The sequence below is a fragment of the Hipposideros armiger genome, unplaced genomic scaffold, assembly GCF_001890085.2.
Source record: "Hipposideros armiger isolate ML-2016 unplaced genomic scaffold, ASM189008v1 scaffold_275, whole genome shotgun sequence".
NCBI classification, from domain to species: domain Eukaryota; kingdom Metazoa; phylum Chordata; class Mammalia; order Chiroptera; family Hipposideridae; genus Hipposideros; species Hipposideros armiger.
Window position 1 is genome coordinate 933,397 of NW_017731625.1, and position 13,874 is coordinate 947,270.

Consider the following 13,874-nt stretch of genomic DNA (forward strand, 5'->3'; position numbering starts at 1 on the left):
AACTTAACCTCCCTGGGCCTCAGTGTGCTCACCTGTAAAATGGGGACAGGCCAGTTCCCATATCCCAGCATTAGAAGAAGGGTAAAAATGAGAGAACACAAGGAAAGGGCCTAGACCTGAGGCTGGGCTACTGCTCAGAGATGCCCCCATAATGTCGAGAGAAACCGGAGCCCACCCACTTGTCCTCCCATCCAACTGTCTCTCCTTGGCTGCCCCTACCAGGATTCACAAACCCCAGTGTCCACCCATTGGTTCCCCAATTCTGTCCCTTCTCACTGCTGAGCATCCCTCATATGACAACTTCCAACACTGAGCAGTGCCTCCTTGTGGGTCTCTGCCCCAGGCCTCACTCCCCACCCCGCCAGCCCCAGTCCCAGAGATACTGGGTTTCTTTCTTCTCTGGATTATGCTGTGCCCCCACCCCAGTGCTCAGGTGATTAAGCCCCAAAGTGTCATGTGGGTCCCAGAAACTCACCTACAGGGAGGACCCATACATTCAGAACTATTGTAGATTCATCATCTCGAGTGCACTTTAGGATAAGGCCGCCAAGCCTCGAACCCCACCCGCCTTTCCCTGGGAGGCCTCTGAGAAAATGAGACAATCCCTCTGGGCCTCAGTTTCCCACTCAGTAAAATGGGCGTGTCGACAGTTCGCAGCTTAGCAGAAGGTGCAGGATTGAAAGAGCCAGAGGGCTGAGCGCACCAGAGTGGCGCTGGGTTGGCGCGCCCAGCGCGAGCGCCGCTCTTGTCACTGGAACTCCCGCCAGCCGGACGTCCCCGCACGCCCACGCGCCCCCCACGCACCTGTTCCCTCCGGCAGCCAGCCAACCCCTGAGCGTCTGGACTCCGCCCTCTCCCCTCCCCCCAGCCAATAAGACTCGCCGCCGGTGGCGCAGCCCCCAGAGGCGCGGCGCAGTGGTCCCAGCGGGAGGCTGCCAGTGCCCGCGCCCCGCACCCACCAGGCTCCCGCGCGGGATGGAGCCCAGGCTGCGGTGGCGGCGCAGTTGCCGCTCGCCTGTCTCCGCTTTCCTGCGCGACCCGGGCTCGGGGCGCGTCTACAAGCGCGGGAAGCTGATTGGCAAGGTGGGGATCCCGGCATCCCGAGTCCGCAGCCAGGGGGCCGGGCCGGGCGGGGGTCTCAGATGGGCGGGTGGGCTGTGCATACACGATTGTGAGAGCAGAAAAGCAGGTGTGCATCCAGCTGGTTTACCCGCTGAGCCCCGGGCTTTATCTCTGCATGTGTCGTGTGACTGGAAGAGTTTGGGGTCTGGCGTTGGGCTGGGCGCCTAGTCTGTAGTGGCCCCGCTGTATGGCGTGCATTGTGTGGCAGGAACCAGTATTTGGCTTGCTGTGCAGTGTGGGTGGGTTGTGTGTCCAGGTGTGTGAGTGTGTGTCTGAGCGTGTAACCAATCTCTGTGCCTTTGTTTACTCTGTTGTGTTGTCTCCAGGTGTGTATGTGTGTGTCTGAATTTGTTACACATTTCTCTGCTTTCTGTGACTGTTATGGATGTCTCCTTCTGAGTAGATGTGTCCCTGTTCCTTTGTGTGAGCCCAGGTGCTACATTGTGTATCCAAGCATGAGGGTGTGTGTGTGTGTGTGTGTGTGTGTGTGTGTGTGTGTGTGTGTGTGTGTAAGAGAATCTAGGGCTGGCCACCTGTCCACCTACATATGTGCACCTGAACACTGAGCTCACGAATCCGCTCCCTGAAGGGCGCCTTCAGCCGCTGCTACAAGCTGACCGACATGTCCACCAGTGCGGTGTTCGCGCTCAAGGTGGTGCCGCGTGGTGGGGCAGGGGCCGGGAGTCTGCAACCCCGTGGGAAGGTACGCCCCCCCCCTCGCGCATCAGTGCCCAGGGTCCCCATGCCCACAGCGGGTACCCGGAGAGGTCCCTGCCCTTGACCGTAGGCTGCATGCCCCGTGGAGGTGAATACCGCGTGCGGGGTATGTGCAGGTGGGGCTGTGCCCACAGGTGGAGCGAGAGGTCACCCTGCACAGCCGCCTGCGACACCGCAACATTGTAGCCTTCCATGGACACTTTGCTGACCGTGATCACGTGTACATGCTATTGGAGTACTGCAGCCGCCAGGTGCCCGCACCCTCCCTCCCCTTCTGTGCTCATCTTCTTGCACCCCTGTCCATCTCTACTTATCTGTTTCTACCTGTGCCCACACCAGGCCCATCTGTGCTCACCCTAGGCTTTCTTGACTTACCTAGGCTCACCTGTGTGCACCTGTGCCTAATTTATTCTGTGGTCACCAGACTCATCTCATACTCATCTGTGGTTACCTGGGTCCACCTGAGCACACCTGTGCTCACCTGTGTCCCTCCAGCACTAAGCCATGCCCCATGCCCCCAGTTGAACTTAGTTGTGCCTTCATAGACACCTTGAACTCACTTTGCCCACTTAAGTACACCTGAGCTCACCTGTGTCTCTTTGGTATTGGCTCTGGCCTGTGGGTCACCTGCAGTCATTGGCCCACGTGCTGGAAGCACGGCAGACACTGACAGAGCCTGAGGTCCGCTACTACCTGCGGGGCCTGATCAGCGGCCTTCACTACCTGCACCAGCGGCATATTGTGCACCGGGACCTGAAGCTCAGTGAGTGTGGACTGGGGAACTGTGGGGATGTGGCAGCTGAGGTGAGGCTACCACCATGCCCAAGCCTGTCCCTCCCACACATGTGCCTGTCCCTCCACACCTGTGCTTCTCCCCTCATCTGGTAGGTAACTTCTTCTTGAACAAGAACATGGAGGTGAAGATCGGGGACCTGGGGCTGGCTGCCAGGGTGGGGCCAGGGGGCCACTGCCACAGGTGAGAGGGAGGCTCTCAGCAGTCTCTCTGGGGGAACACAGGTGAACCTGGTTTGGCATAGGAGATCCAGCCTTCCTGAGCCCCCCCATTACCTCTCCCAGAGTACTCTGTGGGACCCCTAACTTCCTGGCCCCTGAGGTCGTCTCCAGAAATGGGCACTCCTGCCAGTCGGACATCTGGGCACTGGGCTGCATCATGTGAGTGGGGCCCTGGGAGCCCAGGCCTGGGGAGCGGTCAGGAGTGCCCAGGTGGTGCCAGGTATAGGGAGGTGGGAGCATATAAGGAGGTAAGGACAGGCATAAATATGTACAGTGGGAGGATAGGCAGGTGTGAGCATATATACAACAGATGTGAACAGATATGTGCAAGTATGGGGCAGGTGGAAGAATGTACCTGCCATCATTTGAGCATGCAGGTATGAATGGGGCATATGGGGGGATGTATGTGCAAGGGAGGACAAGTTTGAGCATGCACAGAGGTGTGGACACATGTGTGCAGGTGCTAGGTGCACAGGCAGGCCAGGGCATGTATACAGGTATGAGGTACATGCAGGAGTGGAGCAGGTGTAAGTATGCATAAAATAGAATTGAACAGGTGCATGCAGGTGTGTACAGGTGTAAGCCAGGTGCATGCAGGTGTATCAGCAGATGCTGGTGTCTGTGAGCAGACAGGAATAGCCAGGTGCGAAGAGATGTGGGGCAGTTATGGAAATGTGGATGGATGGGAAGCATGTACAAAGTAGGGGAGTGTGGGTAGGTATGGCCCGGTGTGCACAGGTAGGTGTGAGCCAACATTGGACCAGCCCAGGACAGATACAAGCAGACACCCAGGTTCCTGCCCAACCCCCGGCCCAGGTACATGGTGCTGACTGGCACCCCTCCCTTCATGGCGGCTACCCTGTCAGAGATGTATCAAAACATCCGTGACGGCTGTTACCCTGAGCCTGCCCACCTGTCACCCAACGCCCGCCGCCTTATCGCACGCCTGTTGGCACCCAACCCGGCCGAGCGGCCCAGCCTGGACCACCTGCTGCAGGACGACTTCTTCACGCAGGTGTGTAGTGTTTAGCAGGTGGTGCCCCCCTGGGGGCTGGATGCTTGGGCCCCTTCTCCAGGACATATCAGCCAAGGCCCAAGGAAGGTTCGGACCCCAGGTATTCAGGAGCCCAGTAACCTGAGCAGGGTGTTAACCCCCAATGCCCCACTCTGAAGGGTTTCACTCCGGACCGGCTGCCACCCCACTCCTGCCACAGCCTACCCATCTTTGCCATCCCCCAGCCTCTGGGCAGGCTTTTCCGGAAAGTGGGCCAGCTGCTGCTGAACCAGTGTCGGCCACCCTGTGAGTACCTGGCTTGCCCACTCCTCATCTGCTCCTCACCTGCCTGACACCTGTTCAGTACTTCACACAACTGTCATGCTTCCCATCTGCTCCGTAACTTCACTTCTGTGGTAGAGGTGAATGTAGGTGGCAGATGCCACCCCCTGTATGGGGGGGGGTCAGGCTCTGCACCCCCAAACTCTTCGTGTCTCCTTCAGGTCCCTTCACTCCTAACAAGGCATCAGGTCCAGGAGAAGATGGTTCGGACCCTGACTCCATGGAGTGCAGCGAGGTGAGGGCTTAGGGCTGGGGACATGGTGGGGACACAATGAGGGTACCATCACAGCAAGGCTGGGCAGAGAGAAAAGTCGGGGGTTTTCAGAGTGGGGAGGCCAGAGCCCTTCATCCGCCTCAGGCCTCCCCCAGGGACTGGGGCCGCCCCTCATCCCTGCTACTCCCTCCAGACTTCCCTGTTGGAGAGAGAGACTCCCGGCCTGGAGGTCCCTGTCCACCTGCTCACCCAAGGGACCCTTCGGAGTGACCCAGCCGGTGAGCATACTCTGTCCTATGTGGGTACTTTGGCTGGGGAGTGAGGGTCTAGAGGTGGAGGGGCAAAGACTCTACCTTGACAGGATCAGGGCTCTCTCCCAGCCTCAACTTCCCCACCTGTGAAATGGGAGTGATGTCTGGAACTCTTCTGGGTTTATTTATTTATTTTAAAGATTTTATTGAGGAATTGGAGGAGGGGAACAGCCAAGTTGTTGTCCTTCAATCTTAGTTGTAGAGGGCGCAGCTAGCTCAGCTCCAAGTCCAGTTGCCATCCGGCCGCCCGTCGGCAGCTCACTGCTGCTCAGCTCAAGGTTCAATCATAGTTGCTGGTGGACATAGCCCACCATCTCATGCGGGAGACCAACCAGCAACCTTGTTGTAAGGAACACGTGCTTTCACCAGCTAAGCCATCTTGCCGCCTATTGGCAGCTCAGCTTGGGCACAGCTCGCTGGCCCATGTGGGAATCGAACCAGCAACCCTATTATTGTTCAGAGCTCGCACTCTTAACCAACTGAGCCACTTGGCCAGCCCCCTTCTGGGTTTAAAATAAGATTTTCCTGAATGTGAGAGTTTGGAGTGGTGTCTTTTGGAAAGGCCCTTCGTGGTGGGGGCCCAGACCTGTCTGTCCCCTCTTTCCTTTTCTCCCTGATCCCACAGATTTGTCTCCCCAGGGCCTGAGGGAAGCCCGAGGCAGGAGGTAGAGGTTGCCATCAGAAAGCTACAGCTCTGCCTGAACCCTGGACCCTCAGGTAGGACCCCAGCCCAGCTCACAGGGACCACCCAGTCTCTTAATCTCCAAAGAAAAGTGCCCCATCCTTGTCCAGGCCCCCCGTGGGTATTTCTGGGGCTCCCCAGAAGCAACAGGGCTAAGAGAGGCTTCAGGATGCTGTGACTTCAGGCAAGTCACTTAGCCCTCTGTGCCTCAGTTTCCTTACCTGTGAAAGGAGGCTGATCATAGCATGATACAGGCTGTCCTTGTGTGAGAAGTCTAGAACTTTCTGAAACCTCTATATGGTGACTTTATTTTGAGTGACATGTTGGGGAGGGTTCTGGAGAGCATCCTCTTTTCGGGGTCTGGGCCTGTGCAATTTGTAATCCAGTCCTGTTTTAGAACCAGAGAGGAGACTGAGGAAAATGAAGGTAGGAAAGGAGACTTCAGACCTTCACCAACCCTGAGCCTGTGACCTTGGCCACGCCCAAGATGGGACCCCGTCCCATGTCCCAGAGTCCCAAGTTCTCTTTCTCTCCCTCCCCGCGACCTCCATCATCCCACCTGTCCTGCTCCACCTGGAGAGGGAGCCTCAAGCCTTTTCTTTCCTGGGGGATCCATTTTTCTCTTTTGTTCAGCCTCCCCTGTTGTGTAGCACAAGAAGGACCCCAGACTTTAAGCTTGTCTTGAATCAACTGGAGCCAGCTTTTATTTCAAAATTTGAAATAAACAGTAAAAAATAATTTGAGATAAGCTTTCTGAGAAGCTGCCAAGACAGCACAGTTTTGTCTGTCGCTGACCACTGGATTTCCAGTTTTTCCACTAATGCCCTTTTTCCTCTCCCAGGATCCCACAGGGCACTGAGAGATTTTTATTTTTAAGACAAAAAAAAATTTCATGAAATAAAGCAGAGCCTTACAGCATTGCAAGCATTTCAGAATTACTCATTTCCAGAGGCAGTCCATGATCCTCATGTCCCAGTCTTCCCCTGCAGGCAAGAGTTGGTTTTAAAACCTCTTCCTTGGACTTTTCTGGAAATCTGTGCCCACGCAGTCCCTCCACCAGGCCCCACAGGAACCACCCACTCAGTTCACTTCATCTTTGTGCCCAGCCACACAGGACCCCCCCAGGAGAGCAGTAGCCCATCCTCTCAGTCCCCAAGTGGGTGGATTATTCCAGCAAGTACAGCTTCGGCTACCAGCTGTCGGACGGGGGCAGCGGTGTCCTGCTTCGGGATGGCACCCAAATAGACTTGCGCCCCTCCCAGGGGGGTAAGTCATGGGGCTCCTGTCCCCTTGGGAGCCAGACTCTCCCTTTGCCTTTCTTTATCCATTCCTCAAGGACTTATTAAGTACCAACTGTGCATACTTATAGGAACTCACTGCCTGGTGAGGGAGGATAATGGTAAACAAATGACTAAATTAATTTCGGGTGGAATTTTTCTAAAGGAAATTTGGGTGAGGTAACAGATTGGGGGGTGGAGGTGGCTTTCTGAAGTGATGTTCAGGCAAGACATGAATGACAAGATGAAGCCTATTGGAAACAGCATTTTAAGCACAGTGAACAGTATGTACAAAGCTCCCAAGATGGGACTGAGGATGGTAGGTTTGAGGAACAGTGGGGACTCTGAAGTGAGTGAGGGGGAGACAGGGAGGATGTGAAGTCAGTGGCCTCGAAGGCCACTGTTGGGGTTGGGGCAGGAATGAGGGGTCTGACTCACACTTATAACACAATCTCTCTGGCAGGAGTGATGCAGGGGACTAGCAGGGAGATGGCTGGACTAGTTAGCTGGGCAGTGGCCGTAACTTGAGCTGGGGTGGCCGCAAGGAGAGATGCAAGGGGGCTGGAATCTGGACTGAGTTTTCAGGAGAGAAGGATGGAGCAGCCACAGGCTGAATGGGAAGATGGCAGGAGGGAGGGTGTGAGGGCTGATCTATTGTAGGTCTTAGTGGACAGGCTGAGTCCACCATTCCAGGGATCTGAGTTCAGGAGAGGGGCCAGGGCTGGATGCACAGAGAAGGGTAGTCAGTGTAGAGCTGGTCTTCAAAACCACCATCTAAAGGGGTGTGGCTGGGTGGGAAGGTGTCCTGGTGTGAGGTGCCCAGGACAGAGGCCATGACAGTTGCCCTGTGCCCCTACTCACAGCCAAGTCTGCTACATGCCCGACCGGGGGAAGGTACAAACATTCTCCTTGAGGGACGTGCCCAGCCCCCTGGGCGCCAAACTGGCCATCCTGCGACTTTTTGCAGGCTACATGCAGCAGCGCCTATGAGAGGTGAGGGTCGGTGGGGCTGGTGGGGCCAGCAGGTGGGGATGCCATAGCCCTGAGACCCTTGTGGCTGTGTCTCTCCACAGGAAGGGGGCCTGCCCATGCCAACCCCGCTTGCCAGCCCAAGCTTCTGCCTGTTGCACTTCCTTGCATCCCAGCGAGCCCTGCTGCTACTCTTCAGTGATGGGACAGTGCAGGTGAGCATGGGCCCTCAGGCTCAGGGCCTCCTGGGGCTCAGCAGGTGGGGAGCTGCCCTGTCCCCTAGACCACACTGGCTGTTCCAGTGCACACTGTTGGTGGGGGGAGCAGGAAACGGTTGGCTCCTGGGAGATGGGGTGAGCGAAGTATTGACTCCCAAGCACAAAAACTGCAAAATTAAAAATAAAATGAGGGGCTGGCCGAGTGGCGCAATGGTTAACAACTGGCTTGGGATGCCAGAGGGCCCCGGTTCGGATCCCACATATGAGGGCCAGTGACACTGCCCTCCACAGCTAAGATGCTGAACAACGGCTCAACCTGGAGCTGGGCTGCCTTGAGTCGCTGGCAACGGTATAGGCTGCAGCCCCTGTGGCAGTGGGTTGCCACAGGCTACCGTATGTAGCCAGCAGCCAGCGTGAGTGGCCAGCAGCCGCAGTGAGCAGCCATCCAGAAGCCGGTGACTGATGTGCCTCGCCCAGGAAGAGCGCAATGATGGTGCCAACTTGGGCCAGTGGGCCGACGTCCTCCACAGCTAGACTGAGGAACAAGGCGACAGCGGCTTGTCTATTCCCCTTCCCCCAATTGCCCAGCACTGTTCCAATCCCCCCAATTCCCCAATAAAAAATCTTAAAAAAATAAAATAAAATAAAATGAGCTGAAATGATGGCAAAATGTAATTCGGGGTCATCTTCATGTGTGGTTACATTTAGCAGCTTTCAAAATGTCATTTCCTTGAATCATTTTGAAATTGAGGTTTTTCTGAGCAGCTCCGGCAATTTCTGAGCAATCAGAGCCTGTCCTAAAACATTTAAAAAGCAGTACCATATGATACTTTCATTATTAATTTTAAAATGATTTTTACAGTGGGAACCTTCCCCCCCCCCCTCCCGTTTAGAGCATGGGTGACATTGCACTGAGGAAACTGATAGTTGGTGCAGGGCTGGAATTCCCCAGGCCACAGGATTAAGAGTGGGGTGATTATGGGCAGGGGAGTCCTGCCTGAGCCTCAGTTTCACCTTCTGTATATTAGAACCCTGGGCTCCTAACTCTGGGAGAACCCCGGGCAGCTGCTGAGACCCCCAGGTCAGGAGGCTCTCAGCCTCCTGTCCACTTGTCCTTCTCCCTGAAATGCCGGGGCTGGGGCAGGCCCAGGGGACCCTTCTCCCCTTGACTTCGGCTCCTCACCTTGGCAGGTCAGCTGCAGTGGAGATGAGGCTCAGCTGGTGCTGAGTGGGCGTGGTGAGGAGCTGCTCCTCACGGTCTGGGAACGAGGCCAGCCTGGTATCTCCTACCCACTGGGTGTCCTGAGGAGCCATGGCTGTCCCCCAGCTGCCCACCAGCACCTTTTCCATGCTCTCTGCATGCTGCAGAGCATCTAGCACCCCCAAGGGTCAGAGTGGACCTCTGCATATTGATGCCAGGGACTCAGGCTCCATTTTTGTTCCTATTGCTCCCCCAGAGAAGTTGCCTTTTGGGACAGGTGGGGGAGTGTGCTGGGGACATGGGAAGTGGGGGCATGATTGTTCAACCCAGAGTTTTGTTCAGCTTTGTTCTCTTTTCATTAAAGAAAGCTTGACTCTGACCTGCTGTCTGACTCTTTGGGGGAGCTTTGGCAAGGCAGCACACAGACCTGGCGTAATCTGAGCTCACTGTCCTTTGTGGTAGAGACAGATGGGCCAGATTTTCACCAACACAGAAGTTAAGACAAGAGTGGGGTTCTGTTGTGATGGAAAATCCAAAATATAGGCCATTTGCCTAATGGACAGGCAGTGGGAAAATGGATGTTGGAGGCTGGACAGATTTTTTTTTTTAATCCATTTACATAAACCATGTCCCTATAGAAAAGAATTAAACCATCAGCGTGTCCTGGCTTTTTCCCTCAACCAAGTGCCTGGATGTATGTACTTCTGCATTTTTTTGTGAAGACACACCTTGTTGCTTTTTATGGAAGGAGGGAGTGAAGAAAAGCTGGCACTGAGGGACTGGAAAGGGAATGGAGGGAGTTGGTGAGATAGGTGTGGGGAACTCAAATGCCTTGGTGTGGCCAAATGTGGGAAGAGAAATTGTTCTGCCTAAAAGTGGGGGAGAACTGGAAAATTCCCTGGAGAATCTGGGTGGAACAGGGTGTGGGTAGGAGAGGAGCCAGCAAAAGGGAGAGGTGAGGCCAGGTAGGGCATCATGGTCTTTCTCTCTCTCTCTCTCTCTCTCTCTCTCTCTCTCTTTAAAGATTTTATTGGGGAATTGGGGGATGGGAACAGCGCTGGGGAATCAGGAAAGGAGAGCAGACAAGTTGCTGTCCTTTTGTTCTTCAGTCTAGTTGTGGAGGACGTTGCTTCATTGGCCCATGTTTGTATTATCATTGCACTCTTCCCAGGTGAGGCAGATCGGTCGCTGTCCACTGGACAACTGCTCACAGCGGCTCTTGGCAGCTCACGCTGGCTGCTGGCTGCCAGCCACTCACCGTAGGTCACGACAGATTACTGCAGCAGGGGCTGCAGCCTACTCCGTCACTGCGACTCACGGCAGCCAGCTCCAGGTCGAGCTGTTGTTCACCATCTTAGCTGTAGAGGATGCAGTGTCACTGGTCCTAATGTGGGATTTGAACTGGGGCCTTGCTGCTCAGAGCTGGCATCTCAAGCCAACTCTTAACCAATGGAGCCACTTGGCCGGCCCTTTCTCTGTTTTTTTGTTTTTTTTTTATATTATTATTAATGTGAAATTCAGAGAACATGCAATTAACTGCTTTAAAGTGTACAACTTGGGGATAATAGGTGTATTCACAATGTTGTACAACCACCACCTCTATCTAATTTCAAAACTTTTGTTTTATCACCCTAGAACATCACCCCCTTCCCCCAGCCCCTGACAACCGCTAACCCATTTCTTGTAGCTGTGGATGTGCCTGTTCTGGACATTTCACATCAATGGAATCACACACTGTGTGGCCTTGTGTGTCTGGCTTCTCTCACTGAGCACCGTGTGTTCGAGGTCCATCACATTGTGGCGAGTGTCATCAGCACCTTCCTCCTTTTCATGACTAATATTCCAGTGTGTGGGTGGACCATGTTTTATTTGTCCATTCATCAGTTGATGGTATCATGTTACAAATGACAGAAACCTCCCTCCTAATTGTTATGAGCAACATAAAGGATTGGCTTCTGATGCTGAAATGTTCATAAAAGACAGTTGCAGGAAAGGCTGGATCAGAGGCTCAGATGAAGAATAAGGCCCTCCCCCCACCCTGCCTCTCTCTTCCTTTCTCTCACTCTTTCTCTATTTCTTGTTCTACCATCCTTTGTTTGGGCACTTGTAGCATAGTGACAAAGATGACCCCTGGCACGGGCTGACATGCTCTCAAGCAAACCTAGAGGAAAAGCAGCAGCCATACTTTCCTGTTAGTGCCAGCAAAAGTCCCAGATTGAAGCTCATTGGCCAGGGTCACATGACCTCCCCCAATTCTCCTGGACCCAGATTGGGGTATGGCAGGTTCAGAAGAAGGGGGAATAGATGCTCATATCCCATCATCATCTTACTTTGCCGTAATGTGTTTCTAATCAACAGATGGTCTTTTGTGTAAAAACACCATGGTGGGTAGCCTCCATGATGGCCCCATCTCCTGGAATTTACCCCGTTGTGTACTCCCCTCCACATTGAATAGGGCTGGCCTATGGAACCAATAGGATATCAGCAGTGATAATCTGTGACTTCTGAGCCTAGGTAATACAAGATGTAAGGTTTCTTCCTCACTCTCTCTCTGAGCACTCGCCTTGGGGGTGGGGGTGGGGGGTAGCTGCTATGTTGTAAGGACACTCAGGCAGTGCTGTGGAGGAACTTCCCCCCCACCCCGTGGGGGAGCGGAGGCCTCCTGCCAGCAGCCATATGGGGGAGCCATCCTGGAAGGGCCTCCTCCAGCCTCAGTCGAGCCTTCAGATGAGGCAGTCCCTGCCGGCACATGATCTGCAACCTCCTGAGAGACCCTAAGCCAAGACCACCCAGCCAAATCACTTCTGAATCCCTGACCCACAGAAACTATGAAAAAAAACCCCAAAAACGTGTTTATTGCTGCTTCAAGTCACTCCATTTTTGGTTGACTTGTTACCTAGCAATAGCATACTAACACACTTGCCAAGACACAGAGAGGACCCAGTCCCATTTTTGCCCAGAACATTGATTTCTGGGGAGAAAAAGACAAACATCCTCAGCCCGTTTAACTGCCTTTCTTGCAGAATGACCTGCCTAGAGTGTTTATTCCCATCTGCTTGTGGGCATACGAGCAGCAACAATCTGTGATAATAGCCCACGATGGTGATTTATTAAAAATAAACCAACCACAGGATATGTTAATTTTGTAACTTCCCAGGCTGATTTCTTATTTCTAGGTATGAGAACATGAAAAGATGGCGAAGTGCCCACACTGCCCTCACCCTGAACGTTTCTGGAATCATCTTCAGACAGGGTAACTGTGTGTCTCAAAATGAAGCTATTAGCCTAAGTTTTTTGGGTGCTTACAAAGGTTGGCGTTTCAAGAAATGGCAATGAATCCACTCCTGGCCTGACCAGAACCTTTTTTTTTTTAAAGGAAAGCACTGAGGGTATTTTTACTCTGAAGAATTAGGAAAGACTTGCTTTAATTCAATTCTACCTTTCCCCCCTCATCTGAAGCTTCCCCTGAAACCTGTCTCTGGACCACCTCTTCAGTGATCCGTGCCAGCATGTGACATAGGTGTCTCCTCCAATCACCAGCAAGCAAGGCAGGGCCAAGGTGTCAGCATACCTAGTGGGCTGGTTGGCTACTGCCAATGTCAACCGGGTGTGATGTCACAAAGCCTGTCAGTGTCCAGGTCCTTCTTGCAGACATCTGATTCCCCATCTGGTCTAACTACAGAGCTTGCCTGAGAGCTGGGGGCTTTCCCCTCCCTATGTAACAGATGAGGTAACTGAGGCATGTGGATTGCCTCAATATATAAACTGCTAGGAGAAAAGGGAGGTGGCTGTAAGTAGGTCAGCCTGGCCACCTCTGCCACAAGGAATTTTGAAAATCCCGATGACTTCAGGGAGTTATGCTAAGCGAAAAATAGCCAATGCCAAAAGTTACATACTGTAAGATTCTGTTCATATAACATTTTTGAAATGACAACAGATGAGTGGGGTTGGAGATGGAAGTGGGTGCAGGGGGTGGGGAGCTGTGGTTATAACAAGGCAGCTCTAGGAGTCCTTGTGGTGGTGGATACACCAATCTACTCAGCTGATACAATTGTAGCCAATAAAACACACAAGAGCAAGTAAAACTGGGGAATCTGAAATCTGGATAATGTAGGTGATGAGATCCATGTTAATATCTTGGTTGAGATATTGACTATTGTTTTACAAAATATGATCACTGGGGGAGACTGGATGAAGTGTACAATGGAATTTCTGTGTTATTTCTCACAACTTCAGGGGAATCCACAATGATCTCAATAAAAACTTCAATGAAAAAATTCTGTGTGCTGGTTCTCCAATAAGCTAAACATACAGTTACCATGTGACCCAGCAATTCCACTCCTAGGTATAGACCCAGGAGAATTTAAAATAGGGGTTTAAAAACAATTGTTTTCTTGAATGTTCAGAGTAGCCTGTTCAAATAGACCAAAGTGGAAACAACCCAAATGTCCAACAATGGATGAATGGCTAAACAAAATGGTCCATACAATGGATTATTCAGTCATGAAAAGGAGGGAGGCGCTGACACTTGCCACAATGTGGATGGACCGTGTGGTGCTCAGTGAGAGAAGCCAGACACACCAGGCCACTCAGTGTGTGATTCCATTTATGTGAAGTGTCCAGAACAGGCATAGTCACAGACAAGAAGTGGGTGATTGTCAGGGGTGGGGGAGAAGAAATGGGGGGGTGACTGCTAATGGGGATGGGGTTTCTTTTTGGGGTGATGGAATGTTCTGGATTAGAAAGAGGTGATGGTTGCACAACATGTGAATATACTTAATGCCACTGAATCGCATTTTTTTTAAAAGGTTTT

General features: G+C 53.0%; 1 protein-coding gene across 16 annotated transcripts in view; it reads left to right on the forward strand.

Moving 5' to 3' along the window:
- Positions 1-763: 763 nt before the first annotated feature.
- The window catches only part of PLK5 (polo like kinase 5 (inactive)), a 16,225-nt gene continuing 3,114 nt past the window's right edge, over positions 764-13,874 (forward strand). Inside the window, exons 1-15 of one of the 16 annotated variants that reach the window (XM_019657370.1) lie at positions 770-1,083; positions 1,712-1,825; positions 1,956-2,090; positions 2,473-2,602; positions 2,728-2,815; positions 2,917-3,012; positions 3,670-3,868; positions 4,027-4,153; positions 4,351-4,424; positions 4,597-4,681; positions 5,354-5,431; positions 6,503-6,662; positions 7,747-7,857; positions 12,238-12,314; positions 12,438-13,338. In XM_019657370.1, coding sequence (XP_019512915.1) covers positions 976-1,083; positions 1,712-1,825; positions 1,956-2,090; positions 2,473-2,602; positions 2,728-2,815; positions 2,917-3,012; positions 3,670-3,868; positions 4,027-4,153; positions 4,351-4,424; positions 4,597-4,681; positions 5,354-5,431; positions 6,503-6,662; positions 7,747-7,857; positions 12,238-12,314; positions 12,438-12,448 — 1,593 coding nt within the window. In that variant the 5' untranslated portion in view covers positions 770-975 and the 3' untranslated portion in view covers positions 12,449-13,338. Of the gene's footprint in view, positions 1,084-1,711; positions 1,826-1,955; positions 2,091-2,472; positions 2,603-2,727; positions 2,816-2,916; positions 3,013-3,669; positions 3,869-4,026; positions 4,154-4,350; positions 4,425-4,596; positions 4,682-5,339; positions 5,432-6,502; positions 6,663-7,536; positions 7,667-7,746; positions 7,858-8,151; positions 8,192-8,261; positions 8,301-9,051; positions 9,441-12,237; positions 13,339-13,874 lie in introns of those variants that run through there. The other 15 variants (XM_019657369.1, XM_019657371.1, XM_019657374.1 and 12 more) reach the window with 15 other exon arrangements.